This window comes from Cetorhinus maximus, chromosome 19 (assembly GCF_964194155.1).
Source record: "Cetorhinus maximus chromosome 19, sCetMax3.hap1.1, whole genome shotgun sequence".
Lineage (NCBI taxonomy): Eukaryota > Metazoa > Chordata > Chondrichthyes > Lamniformes > Cetorhinidae > Cetorhinus > Cetorhinus maximus.
In genome coordinates this window covers 62,424,225-62,441,483 of record NC_135897.1, presented here as the reverse complement: position 1 = coordinate 62,441,483, position 17,259 = coordinate 62,424,225, and the positions used below count along the sequence as shown (strand labels likewise).

At 40.4% G+C, this 17,259-nt stretch overlaps 1 protein-coding gene across 1 annotated transcript in view; it reads left to right on the top strand.

The window, feature by feature from the left end:
• Window positions 1–6,046: 6,046 nt before the first annotated feature.
• Window positions 6,047–17,259, top strand: part of fam131ab (family with sequence similarity 131 member Ab) — a 69,690-nt gene continuing 58,477 nt past the window's right edge. The window contains exons 1-2 of the mRNA XM_078563932.1: window positions 6,047–6,313; window positions 10,678–10,817. Of these exons, the coding sequence (XP_078420058.1) occupies window positions 6,217–6,313; window positions 10,678–10,817 (237 nt within the window). The 5' untranslated portion in view covers window positions 6,047–6,216. The remainder of the gene's footprint in view (window positions 6,314–10,677; window positions 10,818–17,259) is intronic.

Here is a 17,259-nt window from a genome sequence, read left to right as displayed (position 1 = left end):
ATTTGTTTTATCAGTGTTAAACTCATAATTGCATCATTTGTCACTTTAAAACAGCACAGAAGCAGCCGCAATGTAAAATAAATCAGATTGATGAATGGTATCTTCTGGTGTATTCTAGCTGTCAGGTGTGGGCATGGAATGACCAACATCTGCCTACTTCTGTGTCTATTGACAACCTTAGCCTCACTATCTCCTTTAACCTCAAGTAGAGCTTCCATATCCTCTCCAATGCTAATGAGGTTTCCTATTACATCTCAAATTCATTTTCTTCATGCTTCACCACATATCATTGCACAGCACAATGAATTTTAAAATGTGAATATGTATTTATGATAGACTAATTTACATATCATATTTAGTCATTTATCAGATCTGCAACCTCAGTGAAGGTGCTTGAGAGCCGACAGAAGAGATTTACCAGACTGGGTCCAGAGATGGGGAATTTTAGTTATAAGGTTAGGTTGGAAAAGGTGGGGATTATTCTCCTTGTAACAAAGGAGATTGAGGAGAGCCTTGATGGGAGCCAAGGGTTATGGGAAGCAGTCAGGAAAGTGGAGTTGAGGCAACAATCAGGTCAGCTATCGAATGGTGGAGCAGGCTCAAAGGGCCGAATCGGCGGCTACTGTTCTGAATTTTTGTGTTCTTGTGTATCAGATCAGGTGTAGAAGATTACGACAGGTTTGAATTAGGTTCTCATTAGCTAATGGTACAAGTTCTAGGGGAACACAGATTTAAGGTTTTGTGCAAGAGATGTAGGGGGAATGTTTAGAAGAACTTTTTTTATGCAGCAAGTGAGTGGTAATGACCTGGAACTCGCTGCACACAAGGGTGGTGGAAGTGAAAACAATCAATGATTTCAAAAGAAAATTGGATGGGAACTTGAAGGAAATAAACTTTCAGGACTACAGGGCTAGAGTGGAGGAATGGGACTAACGCAATTGCTCCACAAAGAGCTGGCATGGATTCGATGGGTTGAGTGGCCTCCTGTGCTGTAAATGACTCTATGACTATAAATAGTTCCTTGCCTTGTCAATGATTTTCTTGGTAGCCAGATGATATGGTTTGATCTTTCTGTTGTGTTCCCATTTGCCCCTCACAACTCTTTGAAGATCATTGATTCTCTCTTGATAATCGTAGATATTCCTGTGTGTTTCAGAGTTGCAATTTACTCTCTGAGCATTGCTGGTCTAGAAACATAAAAAATAAAAGAGGAATAGATTATTCAGTCCTTCGAGCCTGCCCTGCTATTCAATATGATCATGATTGATCCTCTATCTCAATGCCATACTCCTGCTCTCTCCCCATACCCCTCGATGCCTTTAGAGTCTAGAAATCTATCTATTTCCTTCGTAAGTATACTCAGTGACTTGGCCTCCAGGGCCCTCTGTGGTAGAGAATTCCATAGGTTCACCACCTTCTGAGTGAAGAAGTTTCTGCTCCTTTCAGCCCTAAATGGCCTATCCCGTATCCTGAGATTGTGACCCCTTGTTCTAGACCACCCAGCCAGAAGAAACATTATCCCTGCATCCAGTCTGTCCAGCCCTGTCAGAATTTTATGCATTTCAATGAGATCCCCTCTCATTCTTCTAAACTCCAGAGAATACAGGCCTAGTCAGCCCAATCTCTCCTCATACAACAATCCTGCCACCCCAAGAATCAGCCTGGTGAACCTTCACTGCATTTCCTCTCTGGAAAGTATATCCTTTCGTAGGTAAGGAGACGAAAACTGCACACAATATTCCAGGTGTGGTTTCACCAAGGCCCTGTACGGCTGCAGCAAGACATCCTAGTTCCTGTACTCAAGTCCTCTTGCAATGAAGGCCAACATACCATTTGCCATACCATTCTGCTCAGCAGCATCAAATGGCATCGACGAAATCCATTTGATGCACTGAAAAGATGATTTTTCCCTGCTTTTGATTCCCCAGTATACATTCCTATCTCATTCAAGCACATACTATTACATTGTTTCTTGAATGCCATTTACTGCCATTAGTGTAATAAAACACTTGGTTTGCATAGGTAGTGTGCGTGGGTATAAGTGTATTTCAATGGGTAAACATATTAAATTTGTAGAATGTCAACATCTGACTGAATGGTTTTAAACTTGCTTGACAGCATAATTAAAACCACTGGAGGCAATAATAGGCCAAGATCACCTCAGCAGGAACTGCATCATCACAGAGTTACCATCACACTACTGTCTACAATGCTGTAATATCTGCCAGTGCAAAGCCAAATACCACAAAGTTAATTTGTTTTTAAACTTCCTCACTATCACAGCACAATAAGATGTTTAAAAAAATCCTAAAATGTGATATTGACTAAATCTATGAAAGTAATGTTGTCACAAGAGACATCAAACCACTGAACACATTTTAGAAATTAAACTTAAGTTCCTGCCAAAACCTGGTGAATGTGTTTAGTGCTTACAATCTTAATTGAGAGCATTGTTTGAAAACTCCTGACTATCCTGCTTAAATGATAATTAATAGAACATTTGCAAGGATTATTATAAACAGGCCCTAATTTAACAGAACAAGGAATTCTCAACTGTTGATTCAATAATTGCTTCTCACTGGTTTGCAGTTGGAAACTTTGGTCATAGGCCCTTATTTTATTAGGTTAAGAAAATGTAGGCAATCTCCCAAAACAAATCAAACAATGGCGGCAAGAATAATTCACTGTGCTGAAATTGAGTCATCCTTGATAACTATGAGTCCTAGAGCAGGTTTACCTCGATATTTTTATTTGGACATTTGGAAAACTAAACTACTGTGCAGCACGTTCTGAATCTTTGGGGCAAATATTGGTTTTTCATTAGGGAATACATATTCTACCTGACTGTCTCAGTTTGTTTATACCAGTGAGCAACCAGGCAATGGTGACAGCTCCTCACTAGTTTGGGATTTCTGGCAGCCTGTTATTTACATCAATGAATGTGCCCTATTTTCTAAGGTTAGGTGTAGAGGTATTTTTCAGGAGGATGCCCGTACTATTAAGGGCACTGGTGTGTCCAGCTCAGATGAGGGAAGGGTCATTTATGGTCCATTCACCAATAGACCTGCTGCTTGCCCGAGGAATGTAAAAAAAAACATTCTATCCTCAGATAATTCAGTTCCCATTCTGTCACTGATTGTTTGACATCCTTTCCACTCATGTCGTTAGGGCACAAATGATGAGGTATGTTGTCATTTTCTCATTTACGTGGTATATTATGTGTTCACTGAAAATGCAATGGATATTTAAGTGGAATGATAAAAGGACAGGGATGCAGCATAACCGCAGCCTTTCCATATATCTATCCAACAGGGAGATCAAGAGGTTCCTCGGGATTAAGCCTTTTTTGTTTGTGTTAAATTAGGTGACCTTACCTGGAGGGCTTAGGGGGATTGTGCCCTGGGTTACAAAGGAGAAAATTCCAAAGAATTGCCACTTGGGGAAGGTACCAGAAGCTAATGGATAAATGCGAAGCGACATTCGGAAGAGATAATGACTTAAAGAGAGGGAAGAGAACATTGTCAGCCAAGTGACGCGAAAAACAATTTGCATTTGTTGACAGGTGTTCTCTCATGGGTTGCACATTCAAGAGAATATTAGATTCAACTGCCCTGGATTTCTTCTCTCATGTGCACATAGAAACAGAACAATCTGGGTGGAAATTGGGGCAGCCCTGACTTATGCTGGGTTCCTACCCCTTCTTTGCCCACCAGAGTTTGTATTGCACTTGAGGGCTGGTAGGTAACATTCTGTGGCAATGAAGGGAAGAAATCAAACAATGTTTCCCCACCATGTGCACCCTAGCAAAAGTGAGTGCAAGGGCTGCTTGTGGAGGAGGAACACATACAATTTAAACGGTCGGTTTTCCTACTTTAACCATTGCCCTATTTTAAAATTAGGCATTTTTCTGAAATTCCCTGGTGAGATAGCCAGCCCACTTATTCTGCAATGAGGTGCTGTGAGGAGTTTCCATGCCTCAGGCAGGTGCAGCAGCTGTGTCATAAGTGGCTCGGGCACCTGTCCAAAGTAAATAAATGCTCCAATCTTAGAAATTGGGCTCAAATAGCAGGTGAACGGAAGTCATGCCTCGCAGACGATATACTGCCATTGTGGCAGAGAAGAAATTGGATGCCTGACATTCAAAAGTCAGCAGGTGCAGGAACTAGCTTGAACCCAAAGCAGTGCAGCTAACTTTGTTATTTTTTAGAAACCGCATAACAGTAGATAAGAGGCTCAAAAAAGGCAAAAATAATGTCACCTTTGTTCTGCTCTGTTTGCAGGTACAGTGCAGATCTAGCATTGCTGTCAACAGAATTGAATAGTCCTCACATTCTGACCCTTAGGTACATGCCACATGTAAGAGCAGACTTCTGGAGTGTTGAAGTTGGATATGATAGGGTTATCTAGAAATTGATATTTTGGCACTTTCTAAACATAAGGGGTTAAAACACTTTTGCCAAAGGAATGGTACACCTTGGAGAATGCGTTTTAATTAAATCCCCCACTTCTTTTCATGTGCAAGATCCTTTACAAGAGGTCAGTGTTAATCCCATTCTTGACAATGAAAACATGGGTCTCTGACCCTTTGGAGATGAGTGTTGGTCAAGCTCTCATTCTGTTCCACTGTTTGAAACTTTTACTCAATTGCTGATAGCCTGCAAAATAATGTTTTGCCACTTCAAAGTGTATTGTGCATAGAAAATTGTTAATGTACTCATAAAAATCGTTTTTCTGCTTTTTAGTAGAAGCATCAACATGTGAGTTAACATGATCAAAGCAAAGAAACTTCATAAGATCTTGTTAATGCAATCATGTGGTTATATACGTGCCCCATTGGTGTCATGTTTAAACGTAGTTACATCAATGCTGAAATAACTTTTACTTTAGATGCAGTTACACTTCAGATGCAGCGTCAGATTGTGTCTGTGCAGTGCGACCTTCAGTGAAGCATTGTGCTTGGGGCAACTTTTCACTGCTTGAATTAAGATCAGCGACAAAGGGGCACTGCGTGGATGTATGCCTGGAGTTCTGCTAATCTATTATATAAAAAACAAACTAACACTAAAAAAGACTGAAAAGTCATATTACAAACGACCCAGGAAACCCAGTGGATCACTTTTCAGGCGCAGTTTTAGGCCCGGCTCGCAGCGTATCCAACGTAAAGCGAGCCTCCTGGATGTTATATCCTGGCTGGAGAGGTTATTGCTATTTTCGCGCTGTGGTGACTGCGAACCGGGTTGGGTCGAGGTGCACCTTAAGATTCTAATACTCCCCAAACCCCATCCATAAAAGGGCCGAGCACGAATTAGACCAATGGGGAACACAATTTCAGCAACTTACCGCATCAAGATTTATGCTGCTTGCTGTGTTTTCGAACTACCATTTAATGAAGTTGAATCGTTTTGTGTCAGCTGTGTAAATATTAAAGAGCACTGAGACCCCTGTTCATTGGACCTGGGTCCGATAGAGACTTGAGCTGGTGCAAGCATGAGAAAACACTTAAAAAAATACATTAACAATGAAATCATGCAACCCTGGGCGACCATTGGGACTGTGGGCTAAAGGTTTCTTCCAATAGGACAGGACAACTCGCTTTCTCAGTTGATTAAAGAAATCCTACTGAACGTTGCATTAAGGTCTCATTACAGAGACAGGGAAGTGCAAACTGCCCCCCCCGCCAACCCCCACAAAAAGAACAGCGCACATTGAGAGGAGGGGAAAGATTTCTGAGACGCTTGGCGCATTGTATCTTAACCCAAACTATACAGTATCTGAGACAAGACCAATCCACAAGTGCTGTCTTGTTATTTTAACGCAAAGATATAAGTTTTCAGCATGCTGCCAATGGTTTTCCTGTGTACTTGCAGCAGGCTACCGACAGGGACCGTCAGCCGCCCCTTTGTCCAATAACAACGAGATGCAGAACGAGAGACCCCCGCCCCCCCCCCTTCACCCAGCCTCTCCATCCCGATCGTCCATGAAAGATCACGTTGGCAGCCTCGGCTAATTCAGAGTTCGCCGCACGCTACGCGAAGTGGCGCTCGGTACGTGCTGAAAGCGATTGTACAAGAGGCAGAGCTGAACTGAGAGCCCAGGAGAACAGATCAAACCAGCCAGGAGCCAATTCCATCCTCACTGTCACTCTTTGAGACACTGACGCTGCACATTCGTTGCTGGGAAAGCTTTAAGTGTTCAGATCCTGCGAGTTCAATTTCCATGAGGTACTGTGGAAATGTTTCCAGTCTGGAACAAGGGTTAATTTTTCATCTAAAAACGCCGATTATGGGGTGTATAGGCTCCAAAACAACTATTGGTAAGCTTTGCTTTCTTATTGTGGACAGAGCAGGGTTTGCCGGTCTCGAAGGCACTAACCATAAGCACAAGGCTGTATGTAGGCTGCTGTTACTCTGTTTGAGGGAGCAGCTTGGCTGGGTGGAGAGAGGTTTTCAGTGGACCCCTCTGCACAGGTTTAATGTTCTCCAGCAACAGTATTCATTGACGTGGCTGGACATAAGGTTCCCATGTATGTGCAGTAATATTGTTTCTTCTCCGTTATCTATTTTATTAAGCAAGGACACTTATCCTTAACTGCATTAACCCAAGTATTTAAGTCCAGCCTTGCTTTGCACGGAATCATTTGGCATGCAACCATGATTTCCGTCAGCAAGTAACAGACCTTACTCCGAACCCCTGGAGCCTTTCCCTGCTTTTCGCGATCCAGTCACAGTCGCTTTTTTTTATTTTGAAACAATTTGTCCAAGTCAATAGTTTTTAATCTTCCATTTCTCCACAATTATGTGCCCTAAATGGACCGTAGCAATGTTAAAATCCCATCGCGCCCATGATCGCGCGGCTTATTCAGCCACTGGACAGCGATGGGAAAGTCTTCAGACCGCCGCCTTTGACCTCGCTTGAAGAAGCAGCAGTTTCAGAGAAGCTGAAGAGGTTCCACCTCAGACCTTAGATTGAGAATTTTGAACACGCAAGTGAAAATTAATTAGAAAGAGATTGGACTGTGTTCAAACAGAGGGGAGTAAAACCAGTGTCAACAAATGTTTAAATATCACTCAACAGTTTGAAAGAAGCACGTCACGTGAATAGGTGAGGTGGTCTTACCCGGTACAGTGTACTCCGCATGCCAAGATCTTGTTTACACTTGTTTTCTGAAGAAAGGCGCGAGCCGGTAGTAATATTATATGTGTGTGTGTGTGGGTGGGCTGTGACTGTTGTGAGCCTCAGTCAACACTGGCGCCTATGGGTTATATGAGAGGATATTGGACTTGACGGAATTAGATGCGGCAATGAAGTGAACTTTCCAGAACCATTGGTTCGTAGCTTCGATATATGAAATGGGAGATAAATCAGCCAGGGAGAGAATTGGCGACGGCCACAGCTCTAGCGACATCTTCCCTTTTGGGCGTGGCTCATACTGAAGCCGCCGATTCTCTCACTGCTCATTCACTGTCCACCCGGCCACAAGTGAACGTGTACCAAATGCATGGCAACTGAAAAAGGATCCAACCCCGTATTCTCAGCGCAAGGCCAGCAGCTCTGTGTTAGTGAGAACGACCCGCCAGTCAAGGATGCACGCACTGGCTGGCGAGACTTGTATTGTTGCAAAGACGTGTCGTGCAGCAAAGCAAACCAACCAAGTCCTGATAAATGCATTAAAAAAGATATTTCGCAATTGGCAAATGACATATCGCTGGAGAGTTGTCCAGACTGTTGTCTTGCATGATTCGCTCGCTGCCACTACCAGAATAGATGGCGTAGATTTCCCTGTTTTGCATTTGAATGTGATTTCTAAGACATTTAGACCAGTTTAACACAATTTTGATACCTCCCTATTAATACAATCTTGGTTTCTGATCGCTTAGGCTGTGAGCTGATTTACCGTGGATTATAAACGCAAAATAGGCAGACGATCACTGAGTGTCAGGTTTTCCAGACTTTCCTCACACTCTGCACATATAATTCCCGTTTAATCGCCAAAATCCCGGGAGCAGGAGTAAAGCGGCCATTTTCTCTCCAGGGAACATTAAGAATTGACTTCAATAAAGAGTACGGTTACCATGAAAACTGCTCACACAGTTACACTGGAGGCACGCGATCTTTCCTATTGGGAGTTTTTTCTTCCGTCCTTTATTTGTTAGATGATTAAGATCACGGGGGAATAATTTCGATGCGTCGCTTCGTGTGTGTGTGTGTTTTTTTGTCTATTTATGAGGATTGCAGGTTTATTAAGACTGCAGGCAAGGATGAAGCCAGAGACATGTTATTGAGCCGCCTACTTTTAATGAAAATATGGCACATAAAATCTACAGTCATTTCATTGATAAGATCAAGAGATTTCAGATAGCCACTGGTGCTGAATTAACAGCGAATACGCTTCACACTGATGGTTTTGAATTTTTCAGACCAAATAGCATCCAGCGACTGCAACAAAGCCAACTGAGTGTGTGTGTTCTGTGCAGCCAGTTTTCTGTCACCAATAAATGTCCACCTCCAGCTGTTTACTTCGCAAATTCTCCCCGCTTTCCCGCCTCCCTCCGCCTTTGTTTTTTTGTGAATAAAAGCCAATTGTTTATACAGCTGCGTTGAATTGAATCGGAAAGAAACGTCTTGCAGGAGTCGCCTGCTCCTTTTTGCACGCATCTGATTTTCAGCCTACCTGTATAGAGGTTTGTGCAGCCAAACTGTGTAATGTTGAGGTCTGCTGAGCCTGGCAGTATAGTTGTAGACCTTTGAGAAGCACCAAACTAAGGCATTGAGGTAGAAAAGTGTAGAAAGAGTCTGTGGTTAAGATTACTTGTTGATCTCACTGCGTTGTTGGAAAGGTTTGCTGCACAGTTCAAACTCAAAACCTCCATGGAAGATTGGCTGAAACGACAATTGCGATTGTAAAGGAAGGGGTGAAAATGTAGCTGAAATATTTGCATAGTATTAAGCAGTGCGTAAAAGGAAAGGACGGGGAAGCTATTATTCATTGCAGACCTTTGCACGAATTACATTTCTTGTTTAACTTTCCGGCGACAAACTTGAATTAGAATAGGGCGCGTATTTCGGACCTGAAAGCGGATAGTATAAGGGTGTTGCTTTTTTGAGTGCGTGGGAAATAAGAAATAAGAAAAATCAAGGCTGAGAAGAGGTCGGGGGGCGGGGGGGGCATTCTCTTAAACTCTCCCATTATGGAGTTTAGTGGTGTTTGAGCAGCTCCATTATTTGTCTCTGTTATCTGGTTTGGCAGATTATTCACAACATTCCTCACTCGGAGTGAAGAAGCTTCTTTAGGGCATCTGTTCCAAAGTTGCTTTTTACTGAAACCCGCCAACGTGGTTTGGCCCTGCTTTCCTGATGCACTTTGAGAAAATGGGCTGGCTGTGTTTGTGTGTGAATTGTGCATCTGAAGAACTGGGAGAATAGTTCTAATCATGAGTAACAAAGCAGAGAATTTCCATTTGAATTGATCAGTCCTTTCCAGCATAATATAGTATTGGCATAATATTTCTATTGTAATCATTCCAGTTTATTCGATTGAAATCACGGGCCTCCGTGGGTTTGATTTCCAGTGTGTTCATCTGTATTTTCTGTAGACTGGACCAGTGCTGGGTTTTGTAAGCAGACAGCGGTGAAGGATTGTTATGGATAGCTACTGCAGAAATGATGAAATCATCTTCACTACTTGTGATGTTCCCTCCACCATATCTTTAACTGACACCTTTCTAACTAGAAATGGCTGGGGGTGGGGGGAGGTCAGATAAACATAAACAACCTGTATCTGATCTGTGCATTTAGGCTACAGGGTAAATAAAGCACTGGTAAGATGATTCGTTTAAGATGGAGTTTGATTTGTTTACGCTTTCAGTTGTGAAAATATATTTAATAACAAAGTCAGTGTTTATTCGACCGTGTTAATTGCCACACATGAGAACAGTAGAAGGTACAGTCTCTGCTATCTTCCTATTTTAGAAGCAGACAGGAAAAGCAAACATAAGGCCAACAATGTCAACAGTGTGTTGGGATGGTCCCTGATTAATTATTAAATATTACGTGCGTAATTAGAAACATGTCCATTTTTGTGTCCAAAGCGTTGTTTCTAGCACGTTGTGTGGGCCCTTTCGAAATTCCAATTAGACCTTACTTTGAGTATCCAGATCCTGCATGTCGAGATTGCTGGGTCCCTCGTTTCCTTCATACATCGCCTGTGTGGCAGTTGCAAATAAAATTGCAAATCGATTCGTTTCCTTGGCAACCTGCATTGCCGTGTTCCAGTGTTGTGCTAATCTGCCCTGAATCTCAGCATGCTATTTTGTTTTGGAGAGAGCAAGTCAGCAGGGCTATTTAGACCTGTGCACACACAGCCAAAAGAGATGTTGCGATATCTACATCTGTTTTACAAACAAATTGATTCAAATACATCGAATTAACATTGCAAGGTACTAGGACTGGGACACTAAAGAAAAAAAAAGTTATCAGTTCCTTACCTTTAGTGGAAAGACATATGTTTTTAACTTGTTAAAAGGTTAGAACTTGTTCGGTTGGTACTAATCGTGGCAGATAGCTTTATAGTTATGTCGAGAACGGAAGAATCGGGAATAGTTGTACATTTCAGCTTTGCTAAGCATCTATTCTCTCAATACCTTGGATGAATGTAGTGTTGCATTCTGTCTTTCACAGTGGCAGTTGATACTACCTTACGTGTGGAGTGGAAGGAAGTGAAGTCAGCTGCAGCTCTCTTTCCATTGGGAAACACTACGACTTCTCTAGTGCGAAGGCTAGCACACCAGACATCAGTAGACAGCCCGGAAACTGTTGAGGTGCTGCTTTTTCCCTTTTGGATGTGCACTTATAGAACAAAAAAAGTAACAATAAAGACATGATTGTAGTACAGTGATACAGATTTTAAACTTCTCTCTGGCAAACCCACGATTCCTCTATAAATGGCAGTCAATATTAATTCTGTTGGGGGAAATCAGAGAAATTAGATGCTTAAATCCTTTTAAAATGTTAAAATACATATATTTGAATATTTGACATATCAATCTTTTAACTAAGTGAGATTTTCTATTGATGTGCTTTCTAGTTTGACTTTTGGGGTGCGCGGACTGGCATTTGAGTGATGGGATGGATAGCCATGTATTCTGTTTTTAGAATGGAAGACTATATTTTCAGAATTTTCCCTTTGTTAATGGAATTTCTATGCAGCTAACACTAAAAGTGCTGTTTTAATCAACCTAAGAAACTTGCACATATATGTGAGAAATAGTTGAAAGTATATATTTTACTTTAAGACTAATTCCAGTTACCATCATGTATCTCAGCAGTGTTTTGTCGGACAAAAATATAATTGATCTTATCCTAACAATGTGGGCCTCGAACATATTGTTTGTTCCATAATTTAAATTCTACAATTACAAAAGCTCATTATCTATTGTGATGCCAGTTTTGGATGAACAGAAAAGCCTACTTATAGCCCCAGAACCTCACAGAGCACCCCAGCTAACTTAAGAATTCATTTCAGTTCAAGGTAGCTCTTTTTAATATCATTTCTGTTTAACTTTCCATTTTATAAGCCTAATACATAACCATAAAGAGGAGATTATAGATCTTATTCAGCAGGGATTTTTTATTTCCTTTGGTAAAATACTGATATAAAATTATTTGGCATTCTACCTTAATACAATTGGTAACCTGCTTAAAATGGATTATACTTCTTTTTTCTATGATGCACCCTCCACATTCCCAATCAAACAAACATTTTGATGGAGTATGTGCTGATCAACGAAGTCCTGGAAAAGGAAACACAACCTATTTCAAGCTCTCTTTGTTGGCACAGGGCAGTGTGAGGCTTCATCTAATCTCTCATAATAATGTCTCAAAAATTGCAGTGGCAGTCCAACAAATGGTGCCTGTTTAATGTTGGCGATATTTTGCATGGGGGGAAATTAGAGGAATTAGATAGATGCCTTCTACGGGGTGTCTGGAATCTGACTGAACAGGGCAAGCAAATTTGTATCACCTTAAGCAATTAGATTGAAGGATTGTGAAATTAACAGCACACGGTCTGAACAAGAAAGTGTAAGTTAGAATGGTAAATTCATTGTCAAATAAGGTACAGAGAGAGAAAGAAAGGTTGGATTAAAAGAGACAGAGAAAATAATTTTAAAAAATAAATATTAATAAAAAAATCTCTAACAACTATTAAAATCTGAAGGCATGAGACGATACATTTATAATAGTTCATTTGCAGTGCCAGAAATGTTGACCTGCAGTGACTAACAAGCATCGCATTTTATAAAGTGTACTTAGACTTGAAATGACAACTTTTTTGATGGGAAGTTTACTTTATATCACTATGCAATTACAGGAACTTCACAACATTCAGTGCACTTGAAAGGGGAGTCAGACAGCGAGATGCCTTTTTCGTGAAATCAATGACAGAGCCTTAATTGCTGTTGCATTTGGACATTAATAACATCAGCTTGGCTGTTATTGCGACAGGAACTTTTGAATCAATGTGCTTTAGCCCCGATGTCATAAAGCTACATTAACAGCTGCACCAAAATGTGATATTTAACTGTTTCCTGCACCAATCTTAGTGGCTGTTTTCATCAAGGTTGTTAATTTTGGTGCTAAGATAAATTGGGGTAATTTTCATCCTCGCCCCTTGGCAGTAAATTGGTGGAGTGGAATCACCTGCTCATTATAGAAGCAGACTAGTTGTTCATTCCATTATGATTCTAAAATAGACAGGCAGTTTGTTGCATCAGTTTACCTTCCCAAGCAGTGAAGGTGAAAATGACCCCCCTTGTTTCAACTGGCTCTTCTATGTAGTGAGCGGCTTTCTCTCCTGGTGTCAATTGAGCTGAGCGAGAAGAAAGGTTTCACCTTACAACAATAGTATATTTAATTTTGGTATTGCATTTCATGACCAGTTAACAGACTTTAACATTAGATACAGACTTAACCAATATGGATTGGTGGAGAAGAGGGAAGTACTTAACTTTACAATTTCTAAAACAAGACAAAACAAATAAGAAATAATAAAGGAGATGATAAAGGCAATGAGGAAGAAGGCAGTGCAGAAGCAATGCTTTTATAGTTGCTGTTTTGTGTTTCAATGTTTTATTCATGCAGTAATATATACCATTATTGCTGTAATACTATATAATCCTTGAACTGTGCAGGGTGTGAGGTGACAAGCTCAAAATTGTTCAGGGCATTCAGATCCTTTAGAGATGACAGTACTGTAAGGGTTAAAGGAGGGTGAATATCTCAGCTGGTCATAATGCAAAGTTACAATAAATCATGGAGTCTTTCTCATTCCATCTGACCATGGTAATTAATTTATCTGAATTGCATGGCTCCTATGTACTGCTGTATGAGATTTAGAAATATAAGCCTAGGGGAGTTAGGCCTAGATCTTTTGGGACTGATTCTCGCAGATGGCCCATTGAATAAACAAGCATTGAGTGTGTTTAAATGTTGGTAGTTGCATGCAGAAGCATCTTTAGATAAAATTCGGCTATACTAGAAACTGATTAATCATGAGCACCTCCAGGAAGGAATACATTTTTAATGCATTCTTTTTAATGACAAAATAGAAATAATATTATGCTTAAAAGTAGTGATACTTTAAATGCAGCTTGGCTTTAGAAAATCTTTAAATTGAGCCTATTATTATATGTTGTCAGGAAATTATTAAAACTAGGATTGTACTTGGTGGATAATAATGAGGAAAATGGGAGTTAACAGAAATGGGAACAAAATGTTTAATGCAACATCCAGTTAGCTCAGCTATTCCTGCTTTTAAAAAATTGTTATTTCCTTCTCTGAAGGTACTGACCTTTGATAAATTATGGTTCTGTGGGTGCTGGCACCTTGCACAGACGTGCGAGCTGAAACACTGAATGTTGGTAGAGTATCTTGTCATGATCCCATGGTAGGGTGGAATGCAAATGAGTCCCATCCTCTCCTTGCCTGATATCCAAGTGTGCTGTTTCCTACAGCAGTCACTCGATATTAATGTTTTAGTGGATCTTTCTTTTCTCTGGTCCAACCCAGGATCAGGAAGTCTGATTTTGGGGTTGCATCACTTGCCCCCAGTGAAGACCAGCTAATTTAGCAGACTGGATCTGTATTGTTCAGCTTCACTCTGTACGGTACATTTACCTACTGATTCCACAGTAAATTGACAAGATTGTAGATATTTCCTCTTTGCTGCATGCAACAAAAGAACTGTTCTGCCATTTGTGGTTTAACCACTGGGCGGCTTCAACTATTTGTGGAGTATCACAACTGCATCAGCAACTATAATAAAAAAGCCAATGCCAGATTATGTTTTACAACAGTAGGTTTTAGATGAGTTGCTTTTCAAATAGTGATCTTCTCCTCTCAAGTTTTACATTTCAAAAAGGAAGCCACTGCTGTTTAGTTGAAGCCATTCAGAATTAAATGTTTTTCAATTTTTAAATAGTTTTACCAACTATTTTTATTTTTGTTTCAGATTTCCAGCATCTGTAGTATTTTGCTTTTATCATAGAATTAAATGCATGTCTTGTTATGTCAGTACAGTCATTGGGAGAAATCCGTCCATAGTTTCTGGTTGCTATGAAATTGTAGTGAAGGACATGGCATGTTGTGAAATAGTTTTGATGCAAATGAATATAGAAATAACTGATTCAGAGTGTGTCTTGTTTATTGGAGCTCTCCTTGTTTTGGAGTGCCTTCTTTAGTCTTAACTAATTGAAATTGTATCAATGCAGATAAACCAATGCAGATAAGATCAATCAGCTGTTAACTGGAACCTAACATTTTCTTTTTGAACCTTGAGTGCTGGGGCTTTGTGTTACTCAAATACAGCCCAAGATTTGCATTTAAGATTCTTACAAATATGCAAAGCAATGCTGTTTTATGGCTAGATTTGGCTCAGTTAATGGTTGCTTTCAAGATGTTAATTTTATCTTTTAAGTTTTTAGTTTGGTGATATTGCTGGAACAAAGAATGGAAAATAACTAGCATGGAAATAGCATCAGTTTGACAGACTGTAAGGTAATTGTAGTGAAATATTGTTGTTTGAAGGAAATAAGACGTTTTGTGCTCTATATGTTTTAAACTCTGCATTACATACAATAATGTGGCACTAGAGTTAAAAATAAATATTCCTTGTCAAACATCTTCTACAAACTAATGAGCAGTAGCTCTGTCCTCCTACTTTTTTGTATTACACATTTGCAATCTCAGAAGTTGGCGTTGTTTCAGGCTCATTGTGCTTGCTGATCGAAATTTTCTTCTCGTCCAGCTATGCCTCAATTTAAAAATGCTGACCCTTGTGTTCAAATCCCTCCCTGTTTCTGTAACCACACTCAAGAATCTTGATGCCATCCAGGACAAAGCAGCCTGCTTGATTAGCACCCTACCCATCACCTTAAACATCCACTCCCTCTGCCACTGATGCACAGTGGCAGCAATGTACACCATCTACCAGATGCACTACAGCAACTCACCACGGCTCCTACCTAGAAGGACAAGGGCATCAGGTGCATGGGAACACCACCACCTTCAAGTTCTTCTCAAGCCACTCACCATCCTGACTTGGAACAATATTGCCACCGTTCCTTCACTGTTGCTGGATCAAAATCCTGGAACTCCCTTCCTAACAGCATTGTGGGTATACCTACGCCACATGAACTGCAGCGGCTCACCACCACCTTCTCAAGGACAATTGGCCTACATATAACTCTAGACCCACAGCAATGTGGTTGACTATTAAATGCCCATGAGCAAGGGCAATTAGTGATGAGCAATAAATACTGGCCTAGCCAGCAACGCCCACATCCCATGAAAACAAATAAAAAAAAAACTTCCTTTAACACTACTTCTTCTAATTCTGGCCTCTTGCACATCCCTGATTTTCATCAAGGCACCATTGGCAGCTGTGCTTACAGTTGTTGGGGCCCTAAGCTCTGGAATTCCCTCCTTGAACATCTCTGTCTCTATATCTCTCCAGCTTTAAGGCACTGCTTAAAACCTACCTCTTTGACCCCGATGTTGGTCACATGTCCTGATATTTCTATGTGACTTGGTGTCAAATTTTGTCTGATAATACTTCTGTAATGCAAGTTGGAATGTTTTTACTTTATTGAATGTGTAATGTAAACCTAAATTGTCATTGTTGTCATTGTCATTATAATTGTTGTTGTTGAAGATCTGGACTGAAGTTCCAAAGAAAATATATAAACTGAGGGTTTATGCTAAAATCCTAATCCTTGGTGTTTACATATTTATTAATATATTTAATAATTCTTCCAGGATTTATGTGTGTGATAAATGCAAAATTTTGTTATGCTTACCAAGCCATTGAGGTTTTATAACATACACAGCCCTTTGTGGTCTTTGCATCATTAACCATAGGGCATCATTCTAATAGATTGTAAATAAGAATGTTATATGGATTTATGGTGTGGTTATAGAATTATTTTTAGTTTGGAATTGATTGTGATGACAAATGATTTAATTAATAGCTTGGATTAAATTATTCAAAAGGACACATGCCAAACAAACTATTAAGCAGCAACTTTGGTCACTATAAACCTTTGGGGTTGGCATAATATTTTTAGCAGTCGTTCTGCTGATTTATGGTGAGTTTCTGCTGGACTCACAGGAAATATTTACAATGTCACTGTTTCTGTCTGCTTACGTATCTGTGCATTCATGCATGGAGATATATATTAATATTGAAACAAAGTTTGGTTGTAATGAAGAATAGATTATGTTTCCATTCTGTATCGAGCTATGGTATCATTATGCTCCCAGATCAAGCATCACTTCTTTTGGCTACTCCCATTTGACTTGAGGTCATCACAATGCTTGTTGATCACCCACCTCCTCGTGTCAGTCACCCATTCCTCTTCCAACCCTGTAGCATTTAAGTCTCCTGCCACCACGTCATTCCATCTAGTCCAAGGCCTTCCTCTTCTCCTTCTTCCTGGCAGTCCCATCTCCATCACTGACCTCACCAAATTTTCTTTCTCACTCCCTAACAGATGACCATTACATTTCAGTCTCTTCTCAGCTACTCCCTTCAATACTCCCACTATCTTCTCTGATCCCGCAGATGTGGATGTTTCTGATTTTGTCCTTTCCTCATCTCATTAGTATCCAGTCATTGTTCCTCTCTTCTTGATGTTGCCCAACTTTCTGCACTATATAACGTGGCCGGTCTCGCACCTGTCCTTCAGTTTCAGTGATACTTTTCTA